General features: G+C 43.6%; 1 protein-coding gene across 4 annotated transcripts in view; it reads right to left on the minus strand.

Moving 5' to 3' along the window:
• LOC105911183 (thyroid hormone receptor beta) overlaps window positions 1-15,000 on the minus strand; it is a 132,150-nt gene that overhangs the window by 21,307 nt on the left and 95,843 nt on the right. For all 4 annotated transcript variants that reach the window (XM_031586403.2, XM_031586399.2, XM_031586402.2 and 1 more), the window contains exon 4: window positions 13,671-13,721. In XM_031586403.2, the coding sequence (XP_031442263.1) occupies window positions 13,671-13,721 (51 nt within the window). The remainder of the gene's footprint in view (window positions 1-13,670; window positions 13,722-15,000) is intronic.

Raw genomic sequence — 15,000 nt, forward strand, 5'->3', positions numbered from 1 at the left:
TGGTCTCATGAGAGCAAAGAGAGTCATAGTTAACAACTGGAAAACCACCATTAATATAAATGAAAAAGTATGGTTAAAGACATTTGAAACATTATTGAGTTTAGAGCAAATGTCTAATTCAATTGAGTCCCCCACCCCTGACATCTTGAAGCGGATTATGTCACACGTTTACAAGAATATTTCTGTTTCTCACTAGTTTAGATCTACCTTACCTTTACACTTAAAATATAAGACTTTAATGAGTGTGACTCATGTACATACTGTATGTACTTGACTATGTATGTATGTATGTATGTATGTATGTAGGTATGTAGGTATGTATGTATGTGTAGCATGTAGTATGTATGTGTCGCATGTATGTATGTAGGTATGTAGCCAATAGGTATATAGGTCATTTATTTATTTGTTTACTCTAAATGACTGTTAATAAGCAAATCAGCCATCTTACCAACCTTTTTTTCTGTTGTTTGATTGACGATTACTTGTTAAAATTTATGTCTGAATTATGTAATTGATAATGTTACCCCGAGCAAAGAAAATAATAATAAAAAATAAATGTTTAAATGTAACTCAATACGTAGAGATAACTATGTGAATACAAAGGGATTCAATGGTTGTAGGAACAAGCGTGATGTATAGACAGAATATGTCCACTCACATTCAATGAATGTGACACACACACACACACACACACAAACACACACACCACAGATGCTTTAAGCTGTGACACACTCTGGCACTGCAGACTGTCAATAGCTGGGCGTTTAAGGGGCCAATCTGCTGTGGCCCACAGCCTGATACCAGTTTAACTTTTTGACGAGGTGATGTCCTCACACAAGGCTAATCTCCGAGCCCACGCTTAGAGGACTTAATGACGAAACCTACCACTTCTCAGACACGCGAATCAAACTGTCTGAAACTCAAGTGCGCAATCTGTTCAATGTAGTCAAAGCAAGTCTAACGGCAATTTGGTGTTTTCTTGGTGTTTTTGTAATCAAATATCTCATTCAGCGTCTCCTCAGGTTTGTTTTGTCTCCTGGGAGTGAGCTTCCACGAAGCGAAACGTTTCAGAGAAAAGAGAGCGAATCGTTTCCGCAAAACGAAACCCTGTTTGCGCATTAGTTTTCAGGTCTACCTGCTCACCCTGACCAGCGAGTGATCCCAGCCATCAGTTAATACACGCTTTAGATTACCAGATTAAAAGTCTCTTTACATGCTTTTCGATTACCAGATTAAAAGTTCTCTTTACATGCTTTTTCGATTACTAGATTTAAAGTATGCGGCGCTGCCACGCTGTGACCATGCCTGCGATGCCCCTGGCAGGTACATTTAATTACAGAGCCGCACTCTGTGCCCATCCGCACCACACTGCACCCACCCCACTTTGACAGACAGCTGTGCCAGCCGGTTAAAGTCACACTTAGGTACGTTTCTGTCCATAGAAGAAATCTTTGCAACACACACACACACACACTACAAGCACATGTTAAATAATTTACGACTCAAATGACTCAACCTGAACAGTAAATCAATGAATGGTCCCAAATGTTGGGTAAATATCGTCTGATGAACAATAAGAGGAACCTGGCTTACCTCAGCCCTTTTCTCGATACACCAAACGTATCATGTAATGTTCCCGATAGCTCAGACAGTGCCTGCCGTAGCGGTGTACCCTGGAGTGCTATTCTCCCACACACCTCCTCCATCACTGTCTGTCTGTCTGTCCAAAAAATCCACACAACGCTCTCTCATCTCCAGCATGAAAGGGCCATGCGTTCTGTGACAAGCGCTCGTCTACGGGTGTATGCCTGCATGGAGTTGCTGGGGCTGTCGACACCTGTGTCTGTGTCTGTGTCTGTGTCTGTCTCTGTGAGCCTAGTGTGCACTTTGGGAGCTTGTAGTGATTGTGAACCTAACACTAAGCTTTTCAACCCATACGTGGCCTTTTGATCGATCACTTGAGGTCCCAGGGGTTCAAAGCTGGTCACGAACACTTTTCATGAGCCTGGGCCGCGTCGCTCTGGGGCGAGAGCCTGGCTTGACATGCGCTCCTGAGCCAGCTGTCCCCGAGACACCGGCGTTACCTGAGGAGGGCACGTCAGCCCAGCGAGCTTCTCCTCACGGCCACAGGGTGACCCGAGGGGACGTAAACAAAAAGGCCAGGCCTGTCTCCACACACACACACACACACACACACACACACACACACACACACACACACACACACACACACACACACACACACACACACACACACACACACACACACACACACACACACGCACACACACACTCCACTCATAATCGGTCAGGGATTAGTGGCTGTGTGGATTGAGATGTGCACCTGTGACCCGCGATGGGTGCTCGACTTTGGGGTTCTTGGGTTCCCCCGGGGGGAAAAAAACAACCTCGCTGACAGCCTTTTGTCTTTTGCGTGTGTGTGCGTGTGTGTGTGTGTGTGTGTGTGTCATTGATTAGGAGCTCGAGCCGAGGGGGTCATGTCACTGCTCACGGATGAGTAATCATCCGTTTCCAAGAAAAACCAACAAGGTCAATGAGAAGGTCACCTCAAGGGGGACTGAGGAGGGAGGGAGGGAGGCAGAGAGGCTCAATGATCTCATTATCTCCAAACTCACAACTTAATACCTCTGCATGACACTACTGAGTGGTTATGAGAAGGACATGACTATTAGACATTTAGGCATTATAAAACATTACTATGAGACAAGTAGGCATTATAAGACATTGATATATGTCCACACTGCAGGATCTGAGAACAACCATCGTTCTTAGACAACCGCTTTGGGGGCCTTTTGTTTTAGCTCCTGCTTCAGGGTAGGTCCTCTCCTCGCACAGCAGGAACCTTGAGTGTCGTTAGTGTATGGGAATGGGTCGAGCACATGCATCGCTCTGGGAAAACAAAAAAGTAATGTGTTTCGCTTTTTTTGCTTAGATTCGTTTTTTTAAATGACAGAGAAAAAGCCACGGTACAACCTGATACCCCCGTTATTGCAACCCAAATCAATGTCTGAGGTGATTTGTGAGACATATAGGCCTTATAAGACATTACTATGAGACATATAGGCCTTAGAAGACATTACTATGAGACATATAGGCCTTATAAGACAGTAGAAGATCAGCCCTTCACCCCCTTCTCTTCAGGGGCGTAATATTAGCAGTGATGCTAAATCAAGCTTGAAAACAGATTGATATGCCACATCTCCCATGTTTCTGAATGTGTTAACAGATATATCAGCTCGAGCCCAGCTGAGACCCCCTCACACCGCTGTTTGTTTGTTTTGTTCCCTCACATTGAACACATAACAGAGGAATAGCAAATCTTCCCGTTTCCTTTTACGAGTTATATTCCACACATGGCTGATGACTGATGATGGAGAACAAGAGAATGTCAGGCTGAGTTTCCTTTGCATCAGTTTTCACTGTTTACCTATCTAACACTTAGTCTAGAGGTAGTCTAACACAGTGTAGCCTGTTTAATGCATATGCAGACATCACTTTGACTTAGTGTAGCCTGTTTAATGCATATGCAGACATAACTGTGACTTAATGATTGTACATTTAAGCTGATGGGGATTCTGGTAGTGTGGTGTTCTACTGTTCAAAAACAAATGGTTTCCACAGCAGCCAGCTTGGAAAAAGTGGAGGAAAATAAGATACTATGGGTAAAAGAGCAGGACACCTATGTAAATCATAATAATTTTCCCTTAAAATACTATTAATAACATCATTACATTACATTACATTACATGAGTTCAAGACCAGCTTGTGGACATTCATAGAGGTTACATAATGTAACGTTCATGGAACGAATGCATTAAAAAAAAAGCCCAAATTGCATCTTTGGATGGGAGACACACAGACTGACAGCCAGCAGGTGAGCAGGACTCTTAAAATCGGATTTCGGATGACTGCAATCTCTGGGAGCTTTTGCTATTGTTTGTCCACACCACCATGCTGCTGTGGGCTGCATGAAGGGTCACCAACTAACTAAGCGCTTACTCACCGCTCCGAGCGCTTACTCAATTCTCCGAGCGCTTACGCATAAAGCCACTAACAAAGAGCTGTCACCCGATAATGGAGCAGGTAATTAGCTGATAATTACAACTGGGAGTTTAAACAAGAAGAAGAACAACAGATGGAGCCTCACTGACAACATGCACACGATAACACAACATGCACACGATAACACAAAATAACAGCAACCATGGCCATAAAGTATGCCAATGCGGGGGCCTATATACGTTTTTTTTTCAAATGCTCTAACAGAGTTAGACAAGTAACACGTGTTGCTACCATCGCAAGTATGGTTGTTTGCTGTGTAAATAAAAGAAAGAGTTGCTTCGTTAAATCCAGATTTGGTGTAATGACACTAGCGACTGTTGTCAGGCAGATCTCTCACTATGTACAAGTTCATCATGTCTATCCTACATTATGCTTCCTGACGTGTGTGTGTGTGTGAGAGTGTGTGTGAATGTGTATGTGTGTCATGTCTATCCTACATTATGCTTTGTTCCTGACATGTGAGTGTGTGTGTGTGTGTGTGTGTGTGTGTGTGTCATGTCTACCCTACATTATGCTTCATGACTGAAAAAACAGTGGACTGCCTAGTGGATAACTTTCCCCGCTCTATATGCAAATAAAGACGTACCTCATCTCCATTAGCAAAGCCCACATGCAGTGTGTACCCCTTATTTAAAGACACACTCTAAAGAGAGTAGACCCTGATGTATCCCTTACTTAAAGACACACTCTAAAGAGAGTAGACCCTGATGTATCCCTTACTTAAAGACACACTCTAAAGAGAGTAGACCCTGATGTACCCCTTACTTAAAAGACACTCTAAAGTGAATAGACCCTGATGTACCCCTTACTTAAAGACACACTCTAAAGTGAGTAGACCCTGATGTACCCCTTACTTAAAGACACACTCTAAAGAGAGTAGACCCTGATGTACCCCTTACTTAAAGACACACTCTACACACTGATGTATCCCTTACTTAAAGACACACTCTAAAGAGAGTAGACCCTGATGTATCCCTTACTTAAAGACACACTCTACACACTGATGTATCCCTTACTTAAAGACACACTCTAAAGAGAGTAGACCCTGATGTACCCCTTACTTAAAGACACACTCTACACACTGATGTATCCCTTACTTAAAGACACACTCTAAAGTGAGTAGACCCTGATGTATCCCTTACTTAAAGACACACTCTACACACTGATGTATCCCTTACTTAAAGACACACTCTAAAGTGAGTAGACCCTGATGTAACCCTTACTTAAAGACACACTCTAAAGTGAGTAGACCCTGATGTACCCCTTACTTAAAGACACACTCTACACACTGATGTATCCCTTACTTAAAGACACGCTGTGGGGAGTCTGGCTTGACATGCGGGGAGCCTGGCTTGACATGCGCTCCTGAGTCAGCTGTCCCCGAGACACCGGCGTTACCTGAGGAGGGCACGTCAGCCCAGCGAGCTTCTCCTCACGGCCACAGGGTGACCCGAGGGGACGTAAACAAAAAGGCCAGGCCTGTCTCCACACACACACACACACACACACACACACACACACACACACACACACACACACACACACACACACACACGCACACACACACTCCACTCATAATCGGTCAGGGATTAGTGGCTGTGTGGATTGAGATGTGCACCTGTGACCCGCGATGGGTGCTCGACTTTGGGGTTCTTGGGTTCCCCCGGGGGGAAAAAAACAACCTCGCTGACAGCCTTTTGTCTTTTGCGTGTGTGTGCGTGTGTGTGTGTGTGTGTGTGTGTCATTGATTAGGAGCTCGAGCCGAGGGGGTCATGTCACTGCTCACGGATGAGTAATCATCCGTTTCCAAGAAAAACCAACAAGGTCAATGAGAAGGTCACCTCAAGGGGGACTGAGGAGGGAGGGAGGGAGGCAGAGAGGCTCAATGATCTCATTATCTCCAAACTCACAACTTAATACCTCTGCATGACACTACTGAGTGGTTATGAGAAGGACATGACTATTAGACATTTAGGCATTATAAAACATTACTATGAGACAAGTAGGCATTATAAGACATTGATATATGTCCACACTGCAGGATCTGAGAACAACCATCGTTCTTAGACAACCGCTTTGGGGGCCTTTTGTTTTAGCTCCTGCTTCAGGGTAGGTCCTCTCCTCGCACAGCAGGAACCTTGAGTGTCGTTAGTGTATGGGAATGGGTCGAGCACATGCATCGCTCTGGGAAAACAAAAAAGTAATGTGTTTCGCTTTTTTTGCTTAGATTCGTTTTTTTAAATGACAGAGAAAAAGCCACGGTACAACCTGATACCCCCGTTATTGCAACCCAAATCAATGTCTGAGGTGATTTGTGAGACATATAGGCCTTATAAGACATTACTATGAGACATATAGGCCTTAGAAGACATTACTATGAGACATATAGGCCTTATAAGACAGTAGAAGATCAGCCCTTCACCCCCTTCTCTTCAGGGGCGTAATATTAGCAGTGATGCTAAATCAAGCTTGAAAACAGATTGATATGCCACATCTCCCATGTTTCTGAATGTGTTAACAGATATATCAGCTCGAGCCCAGCTGAGACCCCCTCACACCGCTGTTTGTTTGTTTTGTTCCCTCACATTGAACACATAACAGAGGAATAGCAAATCTTCCCGTTTCCTTTTACGAGTTATATTCCACACATGGCTGATGACTGATGATGGAGAACAAGAGAATGTCAGGCTGAGTTTCCTTTGCATCAGTTTTCACTGTTTACCTATCTAACACTTAGTCTAGAGGTAGTCTAACACAGTGTAGCCTGTTTAATGCATATGCAGACATCACTTTGACTTAGTGTAGCCTGTTTAATGCATATGCAGACATAACTGTGACTTAATGATTGTACATTTAAGCTGATGGGGATTCTGGTAGTGTGGTGTTCTACTGTTCAAAAACAAATGGTTTCCACAGCAGCCAGCTTGGAAAAAGTGGAGGAAAATAAGATACTATGGGTAAAAGAGCAGGACACCTATGTAAATCATAATAATTTTCCCTTAAAATACTATTAATAACATCATTACATTACATTACATTACATGAGTTCAAGACCAGCTTGTGGACATTCATAGAGGTTACATAATGTAACGTTCATGGAACGAATGCATTAAAAAAAAAGCCCAAATTGCATCTTTGGATGGGAGACACACAGACTGACAGCCAGCAGGTGAGCAGGACTCTTAAAATCGGATTTCGGATGACTGCAATCTCTGGGAGCTTTTGCTATTGTTTGTCCACACCACCATGCTGCTGTGGGCTGCATGAAGGGTCACCAACTAACTAAGCGCTTACTCACCGCTCCGAGCGCTTACTCAATTCTCCGAGCGCTTACGCATAAAGCCACTAACAAAGAGCTGTCACCCGATAATGGAGCAGGTAATTAGCTGATAATTACAACTGGGAGTTTAAACAAGAAGAAGAACAACAGATGGAGCCTCACTGACAACATGCACACGATAACACAACATGCACACGATAACACAAAATAACAGCAACCATGGCCATAAAGTATGCCAATGCGGGGGCCTATATACGTTTTTTTTTCAAATGCTCTAACAGAGTTAGACAAGTAACACGTGTTGCTACCATCGCAAGTATGGTTGTTTGCTGTGTAAATAAAAGAAAGAGTTGCTTCGTTAAATCCAGATTTGGTGTAATGACACTAGCGACTGTTGTCAGGCAGATCTCTCACTATGTACAAGTTCATCATGTCTATCCTACATTATGCTTCCTGACGTGTGTGTGTGTGTGAGAGTGTGTGTGAATGTGTATGTGTGTCATGTCTATCCTACATTATGCTTTGTTCCTGACATGTGAGTGTGTGTGTGTGTGTGTGTGTGTGTGTGTGTCATGTCTACCCTACATTATGCTTCATGACTGAAAAAACAGTGGACTGCCTAGTGGATAACTTTCCCCGCTCTATATGCAAATAAAGACGTACCTCATCTCCATTAGCAAAGCCCACATGCAGTGTGTACCCCTTATTTAAAGACACACTCTAAAGAGAGTAGACCCTGATGTATCCCTTACTTAAAGACACACTCTAAAGAGAGTAGACCCTGATGTATCCCTTACTTAAAGACACACTCTAAAGAGAGTAGACCCTGATGTACCCCTTACTTAAAAGACACTCTAAAGTGAATAGACCCTGATGTACCCCTTACTTAAAGACACACTCTAAAGTGAGTAGACCCTGATGTACCCCTTACTTAAAGACACACTCTAAAGAGAGTAGACCCTGATGTACCCCTTACTTAAAGACACACTCTACACACTGATGTATCCCTTACTTAAAGACACACTCTAAAGAGAGTAGACCCTGATGTATCCCTTACTTAAAGACACACTCTACACACTGATGTATCCCTTACTTAAAGACACACTCTAAAGAGAGTAGACCCTGATGTACCCCTTACTTAAAGACACACTCTACACACTGATGTATCCCTTACTTAAAGACACACTCTAAAGTGAGTAGACCCTGATGTATCCCTTACTTAAAGACACACTCTACACACTGATGTATCCCTTACTTAAAGACACACTCTAAAGTGAGTAGACCCTGATGTAACCCTTACTTAAAGACACACTCTAAAGTGAGTAGACCCTGATGTACCCCTTACTTAAAGACACACTCTACACACTGATGTATCCCTTACTTAAAGACACGCTGTGGGGAGTCTGGCTTGACATGCGGGGAGCCTGGCTTGACATGCGCTCCTGAGTCAGCTGTCCCCGAGACACCGGCGTTACCTGAGGAGGGCACGTCAGCCCAGCGAGCTTCTCCTCACGGCCACAGGGTGACCCGAGGGGACGTAAACAAAAAGGCCAGGCCTGTCTCCACACACACACACACACACACACACACACACACACACACACACACACACACACACATACACACACACACACACACACACTCCACTCATAATCGGTCAGGGATTAGTGGCTGTGTGGATTGAGATGTGCACCTGTGACCCGCGATGGGTGCTCGACTTTGGGGTTCTTGGGTTCCCCCGGGGGGAAAAAAACAACCTCGCTGACAGCCTTTTGTCTTTTGCGTGTGTGTGTGTGCGTGTGTGTGTGTGTGTGTGTGTGTGTCATTGATTAGGAGCTCGAGCCGAGCTAAATCAAGCTTGAAAACAGATTGATATTCAACATCTCCCATGTTTCTGAATGTGTTAACAGATATATCAGCTCGAGCCCAGCTGAGACCCCCTCACACCACTGTTTGTTTGTTTTGTTCCCTCACATTGAACACATAACAGAGGATTAGCAAATCTTCCCGTTTCCTTTTACGAGTTATATTCCACACATGGCTGATGACTGATGATGGAGAACAAGAGAATGTCAGGCTGAGTTTCCTTTGCATCAGTTTTCACTGTTTACCTATCTAACACTTAGTCTAGAGGTAGTCTAACACAGTGTAGCCTGTTTAATGCATATGCAGACATCACTTTGACTTAGTGTAGCCTGTTTAATGCATATGCAGACATAACTGTGACTTAATGATTGTACATTTAAGCTAATGGGGATTCTGGTAGTGTGGTGCTCTACTGTTCAAAAACAAATGGTTTCCACAGCAGCCAGCTTGGAAAAAGTGGAGGAAAATAAGATACTATGGGTAGAAGAGCAGGACACCTATGTAAATCATAATAATTTTCCCTTAAAATACTGTTAATAACATCATTACATTACATTACATTACATTACATGAGTTCAAGACCAGCTTGTGGACATTCATAGAGGTTACATAATGTAACGTTCATGGAACGAATGCATTCAAAAAATACTGTTAAAATAACATCATTACATTACATTACATGAGTTCAAGACCAGCTTGTGGACATTCATAGAGGTTACATAATGTAACGTTCATGGAACGAATGCATTCAAAAAAAAGCCCAAATTGCATCTTTGGATGGGAGACACACAGACTGACAGCCAGCAGGTGAGCAGGACTCTTAAAATCGGATTTCGGATGACTGCAATCTCTGGGAGCTTTTTGCTATTGTTTGTCCACACCACCATGCTGCTGTGGGCTGCATGAAGGGTCACCAACTAACTGCTCGGAGCGCTTACTCACCGCTGCTCCGAGCGCTTACTCAATTCTCCGAGCGCTTACGCATAAAGCCACTAACAAAGAGCTGTCACCCGATAATGGAGCAGATAATCAGCGGATAATTACAACTGGGAGTTTAAACAAGAAGAAGAACAACAGATGGAGCCTCACTGACAACATGCACACGATAACACAACATGCACACGATTACACAAAATAACAGCAACCATGGCCATAAAGTATGCCAACGCGGGGGCCTATATACGTTTTTTTTTCAAATGCTCTAACAGAGTTAGACAAGTAACACGTGTTGCTACCATCGCAAGTATGGTTGTTTGCCGTGTCTGAATAAAAGAAAGAGTTGCTTCCTTATATTAAGATTTGGTGTAATGACACTAGCAACTGTTGTCAGGCATGTCTATCCTACATTATGCTTCCTGACGTGCGTGTGTGTGTGAGAGTGTGTGTGAATGTGTATGTGTGTCATGTGTATCCTACATTATGCTTTGTTCCTGACATGTGAGTGTGTGTGTGTGTGTGTGTGTCATGTCTACCCTACATTATGCTTCATGACTGAAAAAACAGTGGACTGCCTAGTGGATAACTTTCCCCGCTCTATATGCAAATAAAGACGTACCTCATCTCCATTAGCAAAGCCCACATGCAGTGTGTACCCCTTACTTAAAGACACACTCTAAAGAGAGTAGACCCTGATGTACCCCTTACTTAAAGACACACTCTAAAGAGAGTAGACCCTGATGTACCCCTTACTTAAAGACACACTCTAAAGAGAGTAGACCCTGATGTACCCCTTACTTAAAGACACACTCTACACACTGATGTATCCCTTACTTAAAGACACACTCTAAAGAGAGTAGACCCTGATGTACCCCTTACTTAAAGACACACTCTAAAGAGAGTAGACCCTGATGTACCCCTTACTTAAAGACACACTCTAAAGAGAGTAGACCCTGATGTACCCCTTACTTAAAAGACACTCTAAAGTGAGTAGACCCTGATGTAACCCTCACTTAAAGACACACTCTAAAGTGAGTAGACCCTGATGTACCCCTTACTTAAAGACACACTCTACACACTGATGTATCCCTTACTTAAAGACACACTCTAAAGAGAGTAGACCCTGATGTACCCCTTACTTAAAGACACACTCTACACACTGATGTATCCCTTACTTAAAGACACACTCTAAAGTGAGTAGACCCTGATGTATCCCTTACTTAAAGACACACTCTAAAGAGAGTAGACCCTGATGTACCCCTTACTTAAAGACACACTCTACACACTGATGTATCCCTTACTTAAAGACACACTCTAAAGAGAGTAGACCCTGATGTATCCCTTACTTAAAGACACACTCTAAAGAGAGTAGACCCTGATGTACCCCTTACTTAAAGACACACTCTACACACTGATGTATCCCTTACTTAAAGACACACTCTAAAGAGAGTAGACCCTGATGTATCCCTTACTTAAAGACACACTCTGAAGAGAGTAGACCCTGATGTACCCCTTACTTAAAGACACACTCTACACTCACTCTAAAGAGAGTACACCCTAATGTATGGATTCAGGTACTGCTCGATAAGCTGAGCTGAGTGAAGCCGCACAGCGTGACGGAATTCATATGGAAAAACGCCACACACACACACACACATACAGAAACGCACACACCCACACAAAAATACGCACACACATACACCCACACACACACACACAAATACACATACATAAGCACACACACAAATACACACACACACACAGACACACATACCCACACAGAGGGCAGTGTGACGATGTGATCGTCCCTACGGTTGAATATGCTCTCTGGCTGCCACGGCATTGAGCCAGGCTTTTTGGTGTGGCGGTCAGAGCGCATGTTTGGCACCCTGTAGACCCGGGTTCGAGTCTGGGTGGGGTGGCCACGGTCTCCCTTCGCTACACATGCACACACATACGCATTCGCACACACACACACACACACCCACACACACAGACACACTTGCACACAGAGGCATAATCTCACTGATGACCACTTTTAAATTGAATTCAAACACACACTAACACAAGATGATCCATTAGTACATTTGCTTTTCCCATTCTCTCCAGATGTGTGTGTGTGTGTGTGTGTGTGTGTGTGTGTGTGTGTGTGTGTGTGTGTGTGTGTGTCCAGCACACTGACTGACTTCATATAAATGAAGACCATCTTCTCCTCAGACAGACTGGTGGTGCCCGAAGTCAGACTCAATTTCCCCTTGGGCCGTGCCAGTAACACACATACGAGGGAGTCCTACTTCTCCAGACATTACATTCACAACGTACTCAATGAATACTGCCACAGAGAATAGACAGAGAGAGGGAGAGGGAAAGAGAGAGAGAGAGAGAGAGAGAGAGAGAGAGAGAGAGAGAGCTGGAACTTGTAGACATCCAACCTCCAGTAGCTACAGACCGTTAAGCGCAGCTTCAGCGCCCTCTGGAGGCCACAGTGGGTGCCGTCACCCCTGCACTGTGAGGTCACAGGGCTGGTTTTCATGCTCTCGCCGTAATGGCTTCCAGACGGCCTTCAGTTTCTCTTCCCACAGTTAAAGACTGCAATGAACAGGGGACTTCCTTAATAATTAAACATCGCTAAGCAACAGCACTTTCAAAGCCCAGTTACCACTGCATGGTCCCATTTTAAAAGCCTAGTCTGTGTATGTGGGGATTGGTGTGTCTCTGTGTATTTGTGGGAGTGTGTTTCTGTGTGTGTCTGTATGTGTGTGGGGGAGTGTGTGTGTGTGTGTGTGTGTGTGTGTGTGTGGGTGTGTGTGATTTGCATAGGGTACTGAAAACAGCAAATGTAAAGGTTAAAGCTCGATTCCATCTCTAATTAAACTGCCATCCATCATACACTCTACCTGACACAATCTGGACAACACATCTGAAGCCTGTGTAATATGCCATAATATGCACACACACACACACACACACACACACACACACACACACACACACACACAGAGAAACACACCACACACCACACAATCTAAGTGTAAGGGAGCAAAGAGAACATTTACACAAACACATGTTAAATGGACAAAACCATTATTTCTTAAAAAAAAAGGGCTCCAAACATGACAATGAGACAATTCTGAGCGGCTCTCTGACCAGCGCCACCCCATGTGGACTTGTGTGGATCTCTGAGTGAGACAGCAGGGCATCCTGAGCCCGGCCCGGCCCACACCTGACTCGGGGTCGACTGCTGCGCGAGCCAACGCCCCTCCCCTCCCGCCAAACCCTGCAGTACCAAAAATGGCCAGCAGGGGGAGCCTACAGTCCTGCCGTAAGCACCAGAGGAAAGGGAGGGACGTGTGCATTGGATGTGTGTGTGTGTATAATTATAATAATAATAATAGTGTGTGTGTGTGTGTGTGTGTGTGTAATTATAATAATAATAATAGAGTGTGTGTGTGTGTGTGTGTGTGTGTGTTTGTGTGTGTGTGTGTGTGTGTGTGTGTTACTGTACCATTCTGCAAGGCCTCGTGTTTCCAGCCCGGGCTGCACTTGTCTGCTTGCTCTGAAATAGACGGGGAAGAACAGAGAGATCTGTCATTACTCTCTTTCACGCCGCTCAGGGGTCAGGGGTCAAAGGAAAGAGGGCCAGAAACACAAAGAAAAACGAGAGAAAAGGATGAAAGGAAGAAAAGAAATAAGGACAGAAGGGAGAGAAGAAATGTGTATATCCAGGGAGTAACCGTGCTGTGGACAGAAGTAGGTATAACAGAGAAAATAAAATAAAGAAAAAAGAAATTGTAATTATAATTTCATTTAAAAAAGGAAAAAGCTGCACACAAGGTTTCTTCACAGGGCAGAATATTTCTGACCCAGGTCCTTCCGAATACTCAGTATGCACTAACGCCCTGAATACTCAGTATGCACTAACGCACCGAATACTCAGTATGCACTTACGTTGGTTAAGAACCTACTACCTGACCCTTAACTCTATGGCTACACAAGCGAGTAGTAAGGACACAATTCGGACCAATTCGACCGCCATCTCACCTGTCCTTCCACCCGGATGTGTTAACCCGCATATGCCGTAAAAATGGAAAGCCACCTCGAAGAATTAACCTCAGAGTACCGGTCTTTGACGATACACCAAAAGACTTCAACAACCAGCAACAGATCAGTTTACAGTGTCAGTCAACTTCGGCCTAATAAAAAGCCAGTAAATTGAATGTTTCCTATTTTTATTAATAGCACTTAATCAATTTCAGTGCAGTAATTCAGCTGTCCTTTTAACTTCAGAAATCAAGAAGAAATAAGAGCGACACTACCAAAAATATGATTCAAAATTTGACTCCTCAAACTAATATAAAACTATACAACTACTCATTTTCAGACTTTAAGTCAAACATCCTACTGCCAACATCCTACAAATACATTCATTTTTACTGCCAACATTCTACAGATACATTCATTATTACTGCCAACATTCTACAGATACATTCATTATTACTGACAACATCATAATGCCAACATTCTACAGATCTACATTAATTATTACTGCCAACATTCTACAGATACATTCATTATTACTGACAACATCCTACTGCCAACATCTTACAGATACATTATTACTGCCAACATTCTTCAAATACATTCATTATTACTGACAACATCCTACTGCCAACATCCTACAGATACATTATTACTGCCAACATCCTACTGCCAACCTCCTACAGATACATTATTACTGCCAACATTCTTCAAATACATTCATTATTACTGACAACATCCTACTGCCAACATCCTACAGATACATTATTACTGCCAACATTCTTCTGATACATTCA

Source organism: Clupea harengus, chromosome 19 (genome assembly GCF_900700415.2).
Source record: "Clupea harengus chromosome 19, Ch_v2.0.2, whole genome shotgun sequence".
NCBI classification, from domain to species: domain Eukaryota; kingdom Metazoa; phylum Chordata; class Actinopteri; order Clupeiformes; family Clupeidae; genus Clupea; species Clupea harengus.